The following is a 13,128-nucleotide window of genomic DNA, read 5'->3' as shown; positions in this document are numbered from 1 at the left end:
TAAATAAAAACAGAAAGCAATGATGCACAAATCATTTAAACCCTGTATTAAATTGAAATTAGTAACAAAGACAACATATCAGATGTTGAAACACAAATTTGCCAGCAACATGTTCCAAAAAAGTTGGGACGGGGGCCTGTTTACCACTGTGTTTCACCACCTTCTTTAACAGCACTCTGTAAGTGTTTGTGAACTGAGGAGACGCTGCTGTAGTTTAGAAAGTGAAATGTTTTCCTGTTCTTGTTTGATACAGGATTTCAGCTGCTGATCAGTTCAGAGTCTCCTTTGTCGTATTTTTCGAGAGGTCTGGACTGCAGACAGGTCAGTTTAGCACCTGGACTCTTTTACTACGGAGCAATGCTGCTGTAATACATGCAGAATGTGGTTTTACATCGTCTTGCTGAAATAATCAAGGCCTTCCCTGAAAAAGACGTCGTCTGGATGGCAGCATATGTTGCTAAAACATGTATATATCGTTCAGCATTAATGGTGCCTTCACAGATGTGCACGTCACCCATGCTATGTACACTAATACCCCCCTATACCATCACGGATACTGGCTTCTGAACTGTGCACTGAAAACAAGTCGAGTGGTCCCTCTCCTTTTTAGCCGGGAAGGACACAGTGACCATGATTTCCACAAAGAATTTAAAATTTTCGCTTGTTGGAAAACAGGACACTTTTCCACTTCGCCTCAGTCCATTTTAAATGAGCTCGGGCCCAGAGAAGGCGGCAGCATTTCTGGATCCTATTTATATTTGGATTCTTCTTTGTGTTTTAGAGTTTTAACTTGCATTTGTGGATGCAGTGATGAACTGTTTTCACAGACAGTGGTTTTCAGAAGTGTTTCTGAGCCCATGCAGTGATTTCCACTACAGAATCATGTCTGTTTTTAATGCAGTGCTGCCTGAGGGCCCAAAGATCACGACCAGCAAATACTGGTTTTTGGCCTTGACCCTTACATACAGAGATTTCTCCAGATTCTCTGAGTCTTTAATGATATTTTGTACCGTAGATGATGAAACGCTATTTTTGCTCTTTTATGTTGAGAAACGTTATTCTTGAATTGTTGCTCTATTTGATGGTGCAGTCTTTTACAGAGTGGTGAACCCCTCCTCATCTTTACTTCTGAAAGACTCCGCCTCTCTGAGATGCTCTTTATACCCAATCATGTTACTGACCTGTTGCCAATTAACCACCAGCTGTTTTTTTAGCTTCACACAACTTTACCAGCCTTTTGTTGCACCTGTCCCAACTTTTTTGGAACGTGTTGTTGGCATCAAATTCAAAATGGGCAAATATTAAAAAAAAAAAAAAATCCTCAGTTTGATATGTTGTCTTTGAACTATTTTCAATGAAATATAGGGTGTAAATGATTTGCACATCATTGCATTTTGTTTTTATTTACGTTGCACAGCATCCCAACTTTCTTGGAAATGGGGCTGTATAATATTGTATGTTATCATAATGTATCATATTATTTATATTATAGTGTATAGTAATGCATCATATTGTGCCATATTTTATAATAGTGTATCATAATGCATATTGTTTTATAATGATATTGTATTATAATGGATCATTATGTATTACATCTTAATCGGGAGCCTTTTCTGGACAACAGGGGCCCCTACACACCATCCTACTCACGGCCCCCACCTACATGCTAAAATACCTATTATTTTGTAATTAAATGTATCATATTTTTATTACATAATAATTATAAATATTATACCATATTTGTATCATATTACATTGTTTATCATTCTGTATCATCCTGCATTGTGTTATATAGTAATCTGTTATATTGCATTGCACTCACTGTCCACTCTATTAGACACTCCTACCTTGTCAGTCCACCTTGTAGATGTAAAGTCAGAGACGATAGCTCATCTGCTGCTGCACAGTTTGTGTTGGTCATCCTCTAGTCCTTCATCAGTGGTCACAGGACGCTGCTCACAGGACGCAGTTGGCTGGATATTTTTGGTTGGTGGACTATTCTCAGTCCAGCAGCGACACTGAGGTGTTTAAAAACTCCAGCAGCACTACTGTGTCTGATCCACTCAGACCAGCGCAACACACACTAACACACCACCACCACGTCAGTGTTACTGCAGTGCTGAGAATGACCCACCACCCAAATAGTACCTGCTCTGTGAGGGTCCATGGGGGTCCTGACCACTGAAGAACAGGGTAAAAGGGGGCTAACAAAGTATCAGAGAAACAGATGGACTACAGTCTGTAATTGTAGAACTACAGAGTGAAACTACATGGTCAGTGGAGCTGATAAAATGGACAGTGAGTGGCCGGTCAGTGTGTATTAACGTGAATATAAGACTCTCTGTATTTCTGCTGTACTGAAACACAGATCTGAGGCTCCACTGATCTGGATTATGATTTCTGTGAATCTGAGCTGTATACATTCGTCCCTGATGGCTTCTATATAAATGAAAATGAACAGCTCACCGAGATAAATGAATAAATGAAGAGATAAATGAATGAGCAGCGTCCACTCCGGTCCACTCTGACGCTCATCTGCAGACGAAGGAATAAAGCTGATCTTATCCGAGCGATAAAGGAGGCATAAAACAGCTCACACACGGAGGAGGAGGAGGGGGGGTGGGAAAGAGGATCAGCTTGCCCCCCCTCCCCCGTGCCCCCTACACCTTCCCACCCTCCCCCACCCCCCCTTTGCCAGCCCTCTCCTTCATGTATGTGTGAACTATTTTAGTTATAAACTAAGATTTATAACCCAAAGTTAAGAGAATCAGACAAACACAGTGCTGGACTGTCATAAAATATATGATGTGATATATAGATGTGATATACGATGTGATATAATATATGATGTGATATAATATATGATGTGATATATGATGTGATATAATATATGATGTGATATATAATATATGATCTGATATATGATGTGATATAATATATGATCTGATATATGATGTGATACAATATATGATCTGATATATGATGTGATATAATATATGATGTGATATATGATGTGATATATGATGTATGATGTGATATATTTGAGCTCCAGACTCTAAGAGCTGCGCTGCGGCAGATAATCGAGGCAGATTCTCACAGATGGAGAGTCACTTCAGTGATCAGACAGATTTAAACGGACATGCTGAGGCTCTGTGAGTCCAACAGACTCATAAAAACAGGAATATTTCATTCTTCATCATTGATTCGTTGATTCAGATTATTTTGTCATAAATAGATAAAACGACCACATTAAAAAGTGATCATTTTTATTTAATAATAGTCACAAACTGATTAATCCGTCCTTCGTACCCAATTATTCTACATTTCAATAGATATTGTGTCAACGTGAACACGTCTAATAAATAACTAAAAAATAAAATAAAAATAAATAAATGTTTGTATTTATTTGTATTTTTAAAATATTCAAATCATTGCTTTTTTCACAAATCAAATAATTTGTACCTCATAATAAATTATTACACTTCAATAAATACTTAAATATTTATTATTTATTAATTATTACTACCAATAAACTTTGTAAATAATATTAATTATATTTAAAGACAGCAATTTGTTTGTTTTGTTAAATGATCAGTAAATGTTACATTAATCAATGTATCTGATTATTTTAGTAAATATACATTAATATTGTTATTGTATTCTACATATGTTTAAAATGTTTCAAAACATCTCATTTATACAGGCGGTTATTTTATATGTTTACTAAAATAATTATTTTCATATTTTACTAAGTGACAGTTATTGGGAGTCTCAGCATAAGCATGAGCACCATTTACTAATATAAGTTCTATATAGTAATATAAGTTCTATATAGAACCATTTCGTGCTTAAATGGTTCTGCACATGGTGAAATCGTTCTCCAGACTGATGGAGAGTGTGTTGTTTGTGGTTCTGTACAGAACCAAAAGGCACTGTTGTATTGTTATTACAAGCTTGTTATTGTACACAACAGCACACACTTTATGGTGCTTTAAAGAACCATATATACAGCACGTTCTCCATCAGTCTGAAGATCCATTTCACCATGCAGAGCGTTTCACTATATAGAACTAACAGCTGCAAATAGAACCACTCGAAGAACCATCTTTTTGTGTATAGCAACATAAAGTGTTCTTCTACTGTTTCAATGTCAACCTTGTAACAATATCAGAACCATTTTGGTGCTGTAGAGAACCATTTTCAAAAAGGTTATATATAGAAGCATATACAACACCATCTCTGTCTGAAGATCCATTTCACCTTGCAAAGAACCATTTAAGCATGAAACGGTTCTAAACAGAACTCATTGTTGCAAATAGAACCACTGTCTTTACTAAAGAACCTTTTTAGTGTATATAGCACCATAAAGGGTTCTTCTACTGTTACGATGTCAAGCTTGTAGCAATATCAGAAACCCTTTTTGGTGCTATAGAGAACCATCTACAACACATTCTCTATCTGAAGATCCTTTTCACCGTGTTAAGCAGGGACTGGTCCTAAACAGAACCATTCCTTTACTAAAGAACCCTTAAAGAACCTGTGTTCTGAGTGTAACAGCAGAGTTGGTGTGAAATGTGTTCGTGGTGAGTTCTGCAGTGTTGAAACCCAAACCCACTCATTACGGCTTCATTACCCGGATGTGTTCATTAGCGTAGCCCCGCCCACTCCGCTCTGAGCGCTGATTGGCCGAGGGCTGTGGATAAAAGCTTCAAACCCGGCAGGATGAAACGCACACAAGAAGCGCGCGGACGGAGCATCAGCATCAGCATCAGCACCCTCATCCTCCTCCTGCGCGCGCGGACTTCGAGATGCCGCGCGGCTTCCTGGTGAAGAGGAGCAGGCGCGCGCCGTACGGGGCCGTGTACCGAGCCCGCGAGGACGAGCACAACGAGCTCGAGCAGCCGACCACCAGCACCACCATCAGCGCGATGACCCCAACTATAACAGCGCGCGCTGCAGACGACAGCCCGCCGGTGCGCGACGCCACAGCAGCAGCCGCAGCCTGATCTTCATCCTCGCGAGGAGCCACAGCATCACCCCCATCATAACCTTCATCATCATCATCATCATCATCATCTCCAGCAGCAGCTCTTTCCCGCGCGCTCCCCAGCTGTGGCCGAGTCGTTCCCGCTCAGCGCCAGCTCCGTGGCGCGCGCGCTGCTGTTGCAGCAGCAGCAGGGTCACGCGGAGTCGGCGGTGCGCGCCCACAGCGCCCACAGCGCCCACAACGCCCACGCGCAGAGCGCGCGGAGCCGCAAGAAGCCGGCGAGGGTCGCGCGCAAACATCAGCAGCATCTGAGCGCGGAGGACGAAGAGTCCACTTCGCCCGTTCTGGGGCTCGCGATCCTCCGCAGGGAGAAGGAGAGGAGTCCCGCGCCCGGGCGCGCGCACGCCGGGGGCACCTCTGGCTCCGGCGCGTCCGGATCCGGCTCTGGAGGCGCGCGCCCCCTGCGCGAGTTCATCTGCCAGCTGTGCAAGGAAGAGTACGCGGACCCGTTCGCGCTCGCGCAGCACAGGTGCTCGCGCATCGTGCGCGTGGAGTACCGGTGTCCCGAGTGCGCCAAGGTGTTCAGCTGCCCCGCCAACCTGGCATCGCACCGCAGGTGGCACAGACCGCGCGAGCAGCAGCAGCAGCAGCAGCAGCAGCAGCACGGGCAGGGGCACGCGGACCACAACAACAACAACATCAGCATGAGCATCAAGCACGCGGACAGCAAGGACAACAAGGAGGAAGGGAAGGAGAACGCGAGCAGCAGGAGGGCGAGGAAAGCACGCGGGACCAGAAGAGGAAGACGACGCCGGCGAAGGGGGCGCGCGCGCGTGCCGCTACTGCAGCCGGACGTTCCGCACGCACGCGCACCTGAGGAAGCACCTGACCACCACCACCGCCTCCACCATCACCGCCGCCCCCCACTCCGTGCACGAGACCGAGCAGGGAAGGTTCACGTGCGGACTGTGCCGGGGACACGCGCGCGCAGGCGCAGGAGGAGCAGCAGGAGGAGAAGAGCGCGCGTTGTGGCCCGGGAGCGCGCATGTAGGTGTGGGTATGGGGGCTGTTGGTGTGAGTGTAGGGGGGATCGGAGGCGGGGTGGAGTTCTGTCCCTCCCTCTACAGCGCGCACGGACTGAGCGCGCACCTGAGCAGGTGCCACACTGCTGAGAGCGCGCGCGCTGCCATGATGCACGTGCCCCCTAGACCGGTGTGCTGATACATCCAGAGAGACACTTGTATACCCAGTTTAGACACGTGTGGGCCGAGTCTCAATTCACACTCCCTGCTCCCTACATAGTGCACACAGCAAGAGGCCTCTGAATCCAGTCCGCGAGTCCAGTGTCCTGGGTTTTGTGATCGCTGGTAGGAAAGACTAGTAGTTCAGCTAACAGTTAAAGGTCTTGCTGATGACACTTAGTGGCTGTTGGAGCCCATCTAGTCCACTCCGCTCAGCACAGGCAGGCTTAGTGCACACCTCTAAGACAGGGGTCCTGGTGGGCCAGCATCTAGCCAATTCAGAGGTTGCCAGTTCACTCAAACACACCCACTAAACCTGGCATTTAAGTGTAATCAGGTGTGTTTGAATAGGTAAATCACCAAACTGTGCTGGACACTGGCCCTTCAGGACCAGAGTTGTGCACTCCCTGCTGTAGGATCTCTTACAGCTCGGTTGGTGGAAGATCATTCCAGAAAGTTCAGGAGAGCAAGCTTGACTAAAACCAGATTAAAAGACCACCACGCAGCTGCGTCCATCTCCAAAAAAGCAACTTTACAGGAGAAGCAGAAAACTGACTTAACTTTCAATGCAGGTTAATGCAAAAATATTTTTTTCCAAGTCATTTTGGACCATTTCCGTTGGTCCGGTCGTCCTAAAACTTCAATATGATGCAAAGAGCAGCTCATATTTTTAAACAGAGTTAAAAATTAAAATCAACAAGGTTTGGTTCTGACACTGACAATATGGCTAGAAGCACTGCGGCTCATTTTCTCCTGCAGTTTGCAAATATAATTCCCATTTAGAGCTTCTTCCTGATGTTGTGCTTATGCCCATTTGTAAATCACTTGACTAAAATGAAAAATGATGTAATAATAAAGATTATTATTACTGGTAATTCCAAAATCCTGGACTGGAAGCTGGAGGCCCTCTGCGCACTACAGGGATTGAATTGGGACTCAGCCATACATTCACACTCATTAACGCTGTATGAAGTGTTTGTGTTCTGCTCATATTATAATCAGTATTTTCTTGTTTATCTGAGATGCAGTAACTGGTATAAAACTTTATTCCCAATCCGGGTTCATCAACTATTCGGTGTAAATAAATGTAACCGTGCTTTGTTTTTGTTTGTTTACTGGCCCGTGTGCTTTATTCCTGCCTACGAAAAGAAAACGTACGACAACAAAAACACAGATCATGAAATAATAAAGGAGAGGCTTTTATGTGACGTGTAATATTATTATATTTTCATATGTATCCCACACGTTTGCAGCTGTCCCAATCCAAAGGTGAATAAAACTGAACGCTGAAGTATCCGCTTGTGGTTTGTGTTTTTGAATGGAAATGAGGAAGCAGGCTGGTCGAGCTGTGTGGTAAGAATACACTTTAATTTTCCACATCCTCCTTTGATGTCCATTACAAATGTATAGATACTACAGTATGACAATATGATGGGTTTGTGTACATACACCTGTGTGCGTGTTGTGTGGTTGCGTAACACATGCGGTTAGTACTGGCGTCATGCAGCATTTGGTCAGCAGTAACATTCAAATTTCTCTTTCGCGTCCACTCGCAACATCACACTCCGATCCACCTCCCGGGACTGACCTTCAGTGACCATTTCTCAAAAAATCACCCTGAAAATCAAGACACAGAACGTCTGCGCTTTAACAAGTGCTCTATTTCACTCTAGATGCTCTCTAAAAAGGAGAAACCTTGAACTGACCTCTTTCTTTCAGCTAAACTCTTACTCTTGGGCTTCATCATAAAAGGGATACCCCACCCATTTTTCAAAATTTCTGCATAATTAAGTGGTTAAGATGTAATCAGAGCGGTTCAGAGTGGTTTGGTGTGAAACGCTCTGTTCAAGAGAAACTTACTGAGTCAGAACTGTTCACAGTGGTGGTGATAGGAACCAGACGTCCACCTCTAAAAGCTCCCTCACAGAAAGTTACTACATGAAATGGTTATGAATTCACTGCCTGATGACTGAGACACTGTTTTATGATAGTTTTGAGAAGATTTTGGCCTTAAATTTATTTATATACATGTTGATTTTTTTTTATCTATTAAAATGGTGGTTCCGGATAGTAAATAAAACGTCTATATGTGTGTTGTAGTCATGACGACCCCTGGTTCCTATCACCACCACTGTCGGGAATTTAGAAAATTTGGCGGAATTCCCCTTTAATGATTACAGTACTGAGAAAGGCTCCCTTTGGTGTATTTTTAAAGGAACCGTTCACCAAAAAATCTACAGTGGTGGTGATGGGAACCAGACGTCCACCTATAAAAGCTGACTGCTGCTTTTTATGAGACGGTTATGGATTACAAACCTGTTTAATGTAGAGGGGTACAAGCGCTATGAGGCAAAACAGTCCCCAAGGGAAACCTATTATTTCAGATTTCCCATCATATAAACTCAGAAGACTCGTGTAGGTTCACTGGTGGTTCTGGATAGTAAATAAAATGTCTATATTTGTGTTGTAGTCATGGCGACCCCTGGTTCCTATCACCACCACTGTAAAGACATCTGAACCATTTCACACCAAACCACTCTGAATCTCTCTGTTTACACCTCACACACTCAATCATGCTGAATTGATGCTGAATTTATACTGAATTTTGAAAAACGGGTGGAATTGCCCTTTAAATCATAAGCTTATCACATTGCTGAAGCTCTACATCTAAAAATCTGATCCTGAAGTCCCTTTACAGTATAGAACCTACTGTATTAAACCCAAACACTTTTTCACACACACACACGATAACCGTCAGATTTCCACTGAAGCTCCGCCTTGTCGAACGGTGACCAGAGTGGACAGAGAAATGGACGACGCATCAGCGTTTGTTCTAAGTGGCTTGAGGTTCGTTTCAAAAGTTTGCTTTTTGCTCTTTTTTGGCTGATTTAAATACTGTTAAATATGTACACAGACCAGATACTGTTCATACACTATACACATACTTTAAATATGTATATATTTCATATTTATATATATATACACACACGTATGATCATTAGGAGTGAAAAAACAAGGTGGTTCTGTATAACAGAATATATCAACCCAAGAAAAAAAAGACCAATGACATTCTGAATCAGGTGAAAACTGATTTTACACTTTAAAGAAAGTGATAAAGAAAAGAAAACAGTAGTGTCGTCTGTCAAAATCCAATAAAAACATCACGTAGTGTTAAAAAAGAAACCCAGACAGCATTAAAGTAACAGCAGGAAGTGTTTGAGTGGTTCAGCGCACGTCTACATCGCCGCTTGACCTGTCCAGCCCTCTCTGTTTAGCGACCGGCTTACAGAGAAGGCTTCTTTCCTCGTCTGTACAGATACAAAACGCCTCGAAGATCCCAGAGCAGTAACCAAAACACACGGAGCCTCAGAGAACCTGTGGACCCTCCTCACTTCAGAACCACTGGCACTTTTACAGGAGAGTAACAGCAGCCTCCACTTTAGAACAGCGTCCAATCAGCACACAGCGTAGACGCACTGCTGCCTGCTCGCACTCGGACTCAGACTCGGACTCACTCTCCAATCTGTACTTAGTGGACGGTGCAAATGCACACCTGTCTTTTCATCCCGGAGCTCGCATTTGTACTTGTTCTGGAACTTGTACTGGATCTAGAGCCTGTGCTTGTTTAGGAACTTGTACTTTTCTGGAACTTGTCCAGGATCTATAGCCTGTACTTGTTCTGGAACTTGTACAGGATCTAGAGCCTGTACTTGTTCTGGAACTTGTACTGGTTCTAGAGCTTGTACTTGTTAAGAAACTCTTACTTGTCCTGGAACATGTACTGGTTCTAGAGCCTGTGCTTTTTAAGGAACTAGAACTTGTCCTGGAACTCGTATTTGTACTTGTTCAGGAACTAGTACTAGATCTAGAGCCTATACTGTATCCTTGTACAAGTTGCAGAACTAGTACAAGTTCCAGGATAAGTTCTGAAGTTCATGGAACTTTATGAAACTTACTCCAGAACTTGTACTGGTTCTAGAGCCTGTACTTCTTAAGTAAGCTGTACTTGTCCTGGAACTCGTTTTTGTACTTGTCTTGAAACTGGTACTTGTTTTTGATCATAAGTTCTTAAGTTCCAGAACAAGTACAAATACAAGTGCCAGAATAAGTTCATGGAATTTCATGGAACTTATCTCGGAACTTGTTTTTGCACTTGCACCTGTCCTGGAACCTGTAATAGCTCTAGAACCTGTACTTGCTCTGGAGCTTGTATTTTTCCTGGCACTCATGTTTTTTAATTTTTTGGAACTTGTGTCCTGAAAATGGTACTGGTAGCAGAACTTAAACAGTGAAAATACTATTAATTTGTTCTGGAACTTATTTTTGTCCTTGTTCTGGAACTCGAACTTGTTTGGAACTTATACATAAACTGGCTCTAGAACCTGTACTGGGTCAGAGACTCGTACTTGTCCTGGAAACTGGCACTTTCATTCAACAACTTTTACTGGGTGGAACTTGTACTTAACAAACAGTAAAAAAATGCTATCAGTTTTTCTGGTACTTATCCCAGAACATGTATCTGTACTTATTCTAGAACCTGGTTCTAGAACCTGTACTTGTCCAGGAACTCGTATCTGTACTGATAAAGGCTTCTTAAAAGTTTCTTTTCCTCTTTGATTTCCATCTCTTTGGCTCGTTCCTGGAGGGGCGGAGTCTGGCTGCATGGTGAATGGCCATTGTGACATCATAGGCGGGGGCGTGGCCATGAAAGTGGTGCGTCCAGTGCAAAGGTGATGGGAAAGCTCGGGAAGTGCTAGTGCAGGTGTGTTGGAGTGATTGTGTACGTGGCATGACGAAGGTCAGGTGAGGTCAGGGCGGGTCTGGTCAGGTCTTGTTGGCCGATCCGGACGAGCGGCGGAGCTTCATGGACATGCGGCTCTTGCTAGCCCGAGGAGACATTGGCGACGCTAAGTCGCTGGCGTCCGGAGGAGCGTTCGGGTTTTCGGGCTGGTTCTCGAGGCATGAGCCTGTGGGGGGAGGGGGGAGAAAGAAAACCATCAGAGCCCCCCACTGTCTGCCCACCACAGCCGATAACACACAACAAGGAGAAACAACACACAGTCCAACGCTAAACTAGCTCTACTCAGCTCTACCAAGGGGGGGGGGTGTAGACATTTTAAGGGTGCTAACACTTTAAGCACGCAGGCTACACAGGCTTAGCAGTGATGTCATGCTAAATGCTAGGCTAATTCGGTTTTCTCTGTAGTTTCCATCGTTTATTTTGTCTATTAAACAGCAAATATGTCAAATATGCTAAACGCTGGGCCACATAATTCTTTCAGTTTTCTGTTATGATTATCTGCCTTTCCTAAGAGTTTAGGCTACATATATGCATGCATTTTATATATATACACACATAAGACAGAACGTATCTTCAGAAAACACGACTATTGTAGCAATAATATCACTACTGGTGCAGTCAGCGCTGCTGGAGGCCAAACCGGTGGAAACGTAACCAGTGATTGTTTATTTAATTGCAAAAATCTGAAGCTCTCATAGAAAGACTGCTAAATTACTCATAATGCAGATTTTCAAATTAGTACACTGTTGCTGTCAGAACAAAACCTTATATCTCAAAAAACGTTTAAAAAACATCCATGTAATATTTATTATAATATTTTATTTGGGTAATTTCTATTCATTCATCGTGAAACTTTCACACAATACAGTGTTCTCAAATTATATATATTATTCAAAAATAAATAAATGAATAAAACCAAAATGGCAAAACAAATAGAGGACCACAATGGAAATATTCGCATTTTTAGAGCACCAATTTTTAGGTCTGTATTAAGGCTAGAAGTTCAAAAATTACTGGGGGAAATGGGACTTTCCATGTCACTCAATACCTAAAATGACAGTCTAAGGCCTGATTCACACATACTGCGTCTGTGTAGTGTGAGCAACACGGAAAGTCCTGCTTTTCATTTTGGCGGTCATGTTAACTGGTCAGCGCTGTCCTACAGGCTGCGCGTGCGAAGCAGCGCGGTGTTTAGAGAACAGACCTGAAATAAGCCATGAAAATTGATGAAAATTACACAGAAAACTGTATTCAAACTTAAAAATGCAATTTTTAAAACAAATTTAATTCACGATGAAGGAGGCCGAACATAATGTTCTACTGCAGGCTGCGTGCAGTTACACATTTCCACCAGAGAGGTCTCCAAATCTTACACAGTGCAGCTTTAAGAAATATCGAAAAAGTATCGATATTGAATTTTTTTAACGATACTCAGCCCTAGTCTACAGCCACTGTAATACAGTGTTACGTGTATTTAATATAATTTTTGAATAAATTTATCAAAGTTTTCTTCAGACAGCATTAAAAACAGACTACAAGAAGCATACATGGATCTAAATATAATTAGATCCTAATATAATTAGTATTTTTATTATCATCATCATCGTCTTTAGTTCCAGAGGGTCACTCGCTGGGTCACTCGGTCATTTTAAACTCTTACTCTCTAACCACCTCCACTCTACCTGACACTGTTTTACCTGATCCTCAATTTTATTGTCTTATTTTCATTATTTTATTATTTGTTTGTTTAATTATTATTATTCATATTCTTATTCTTATTTTAATTACGATTATTTTATTATTTTATATCATTTTAATTATTTTTAGCAAATTTTTGATCTTATTCTCCTTTTATTTTATTTTGATTTGATTTTATTAACTTTTACATTTTAACTACATTTTAATTATTGTTTCATATTTTTATATATTTTCATTATTCATGTTTTTTTTATTTACCTGATTTGAGTAATTTTTATTAAATTTACTTTTATTATTTGACATGTTCTTACACATTATCAATCCATTGTTCTGTATCAACTCGGCAACATTAAAAATGAGGGTCACCCTCAGTGTTCCCTGAGGTTAAATACATTTGATTT

At 42.1% G+C, this 13,128-nt stretch overlaps 2 protein-coding genes across 2 annotated transcripts in view; one reads left to right on the top strand and one right to left on the bottom strand.

Annotated features, from left to right (window-relative positions):
- The first annotated feature begins 4,808 nt into the window (after nt 1-4,808).
- Nucleotides 4,809-7,324, top strand: LOC118823224 (insulinoma-associated protein 1a). The gene is made up of 3 exons (XM_036592656.1): nt 4,809-4,973; nt 5,083-5,760; nt 5,870-7,324. Exons 1-3 carry the CDS (start codon nt 4,809-4,811, stop codon nt 6,206-6,208), a joined length of 1,182 nt encoding a protein of 393 aa, XP_036448549.1. The 3' UTR covers nt 6,209-7,324.
- A 900-nt stretch (nt 7,325-8,224) lies between these two features.
- ralgapa1 (Ral GTPase activating protein catalytic subunit alpha 1) overlaps nt 8,225-13,128 on the bottom strand; it is a 154,782-nt gene continuing 149,878 nt past the window's right edge. The window contains exon 42 of the mRNA XM_036593818.1: nt 8,225-11,195. Coding sequence (XP_036449711.1) covers nt 11,053-11,195 — 143 coding nt within the window. The 3' untranslated portion in view covers nt 8,225-11,052. The remainder of the gene's footprint in view (nt 11,196-13,128) is intronic.

The sequence above is a fragment of the Colossoma macropomum genome, unplaced genomic scaffold (assembly GCF_904425465.1).
Source record: "Colossoma macropomum unplaced genomic scaffold, Colossoma_macropomum, whole genome shotgun sequence".
Classification (NCBI taxonomy): Eukaryota; Metazoa; Chordata; class Actinopteri; order Characiformes; family Serrasalmidae; genus Colossoma; species Colossoma macropomum.
This window is presented reverse-complemented; position numbering and strand designations above follow the sequence as displayed.

Bases quoted from the DNA above. Each gene is read 5' to 3' on its own strand.
- LOC118823224 (XM_036592656.1), top strand. From the start codon at position 4,809: ATGCCGCGCGGCTTCCTGGTGAAGAGGAGCAGGCGCGCGCCGTACGGG. The intron at 4,974-5,082 runs GTGCGCGACGCC...CATCATCTCCAG, and splicing joins CTGCAGACGACAGCCCGCCG to CAGCAGCTCTTTCCCGCGCG. The intron at 5,761-5,869 runs GCGAGGAAAGCA...CACCTGAGGAAG, and splicing joins AGAACGCGAGCAGCAGGAGG to CACCTGACCACCACCACCGC.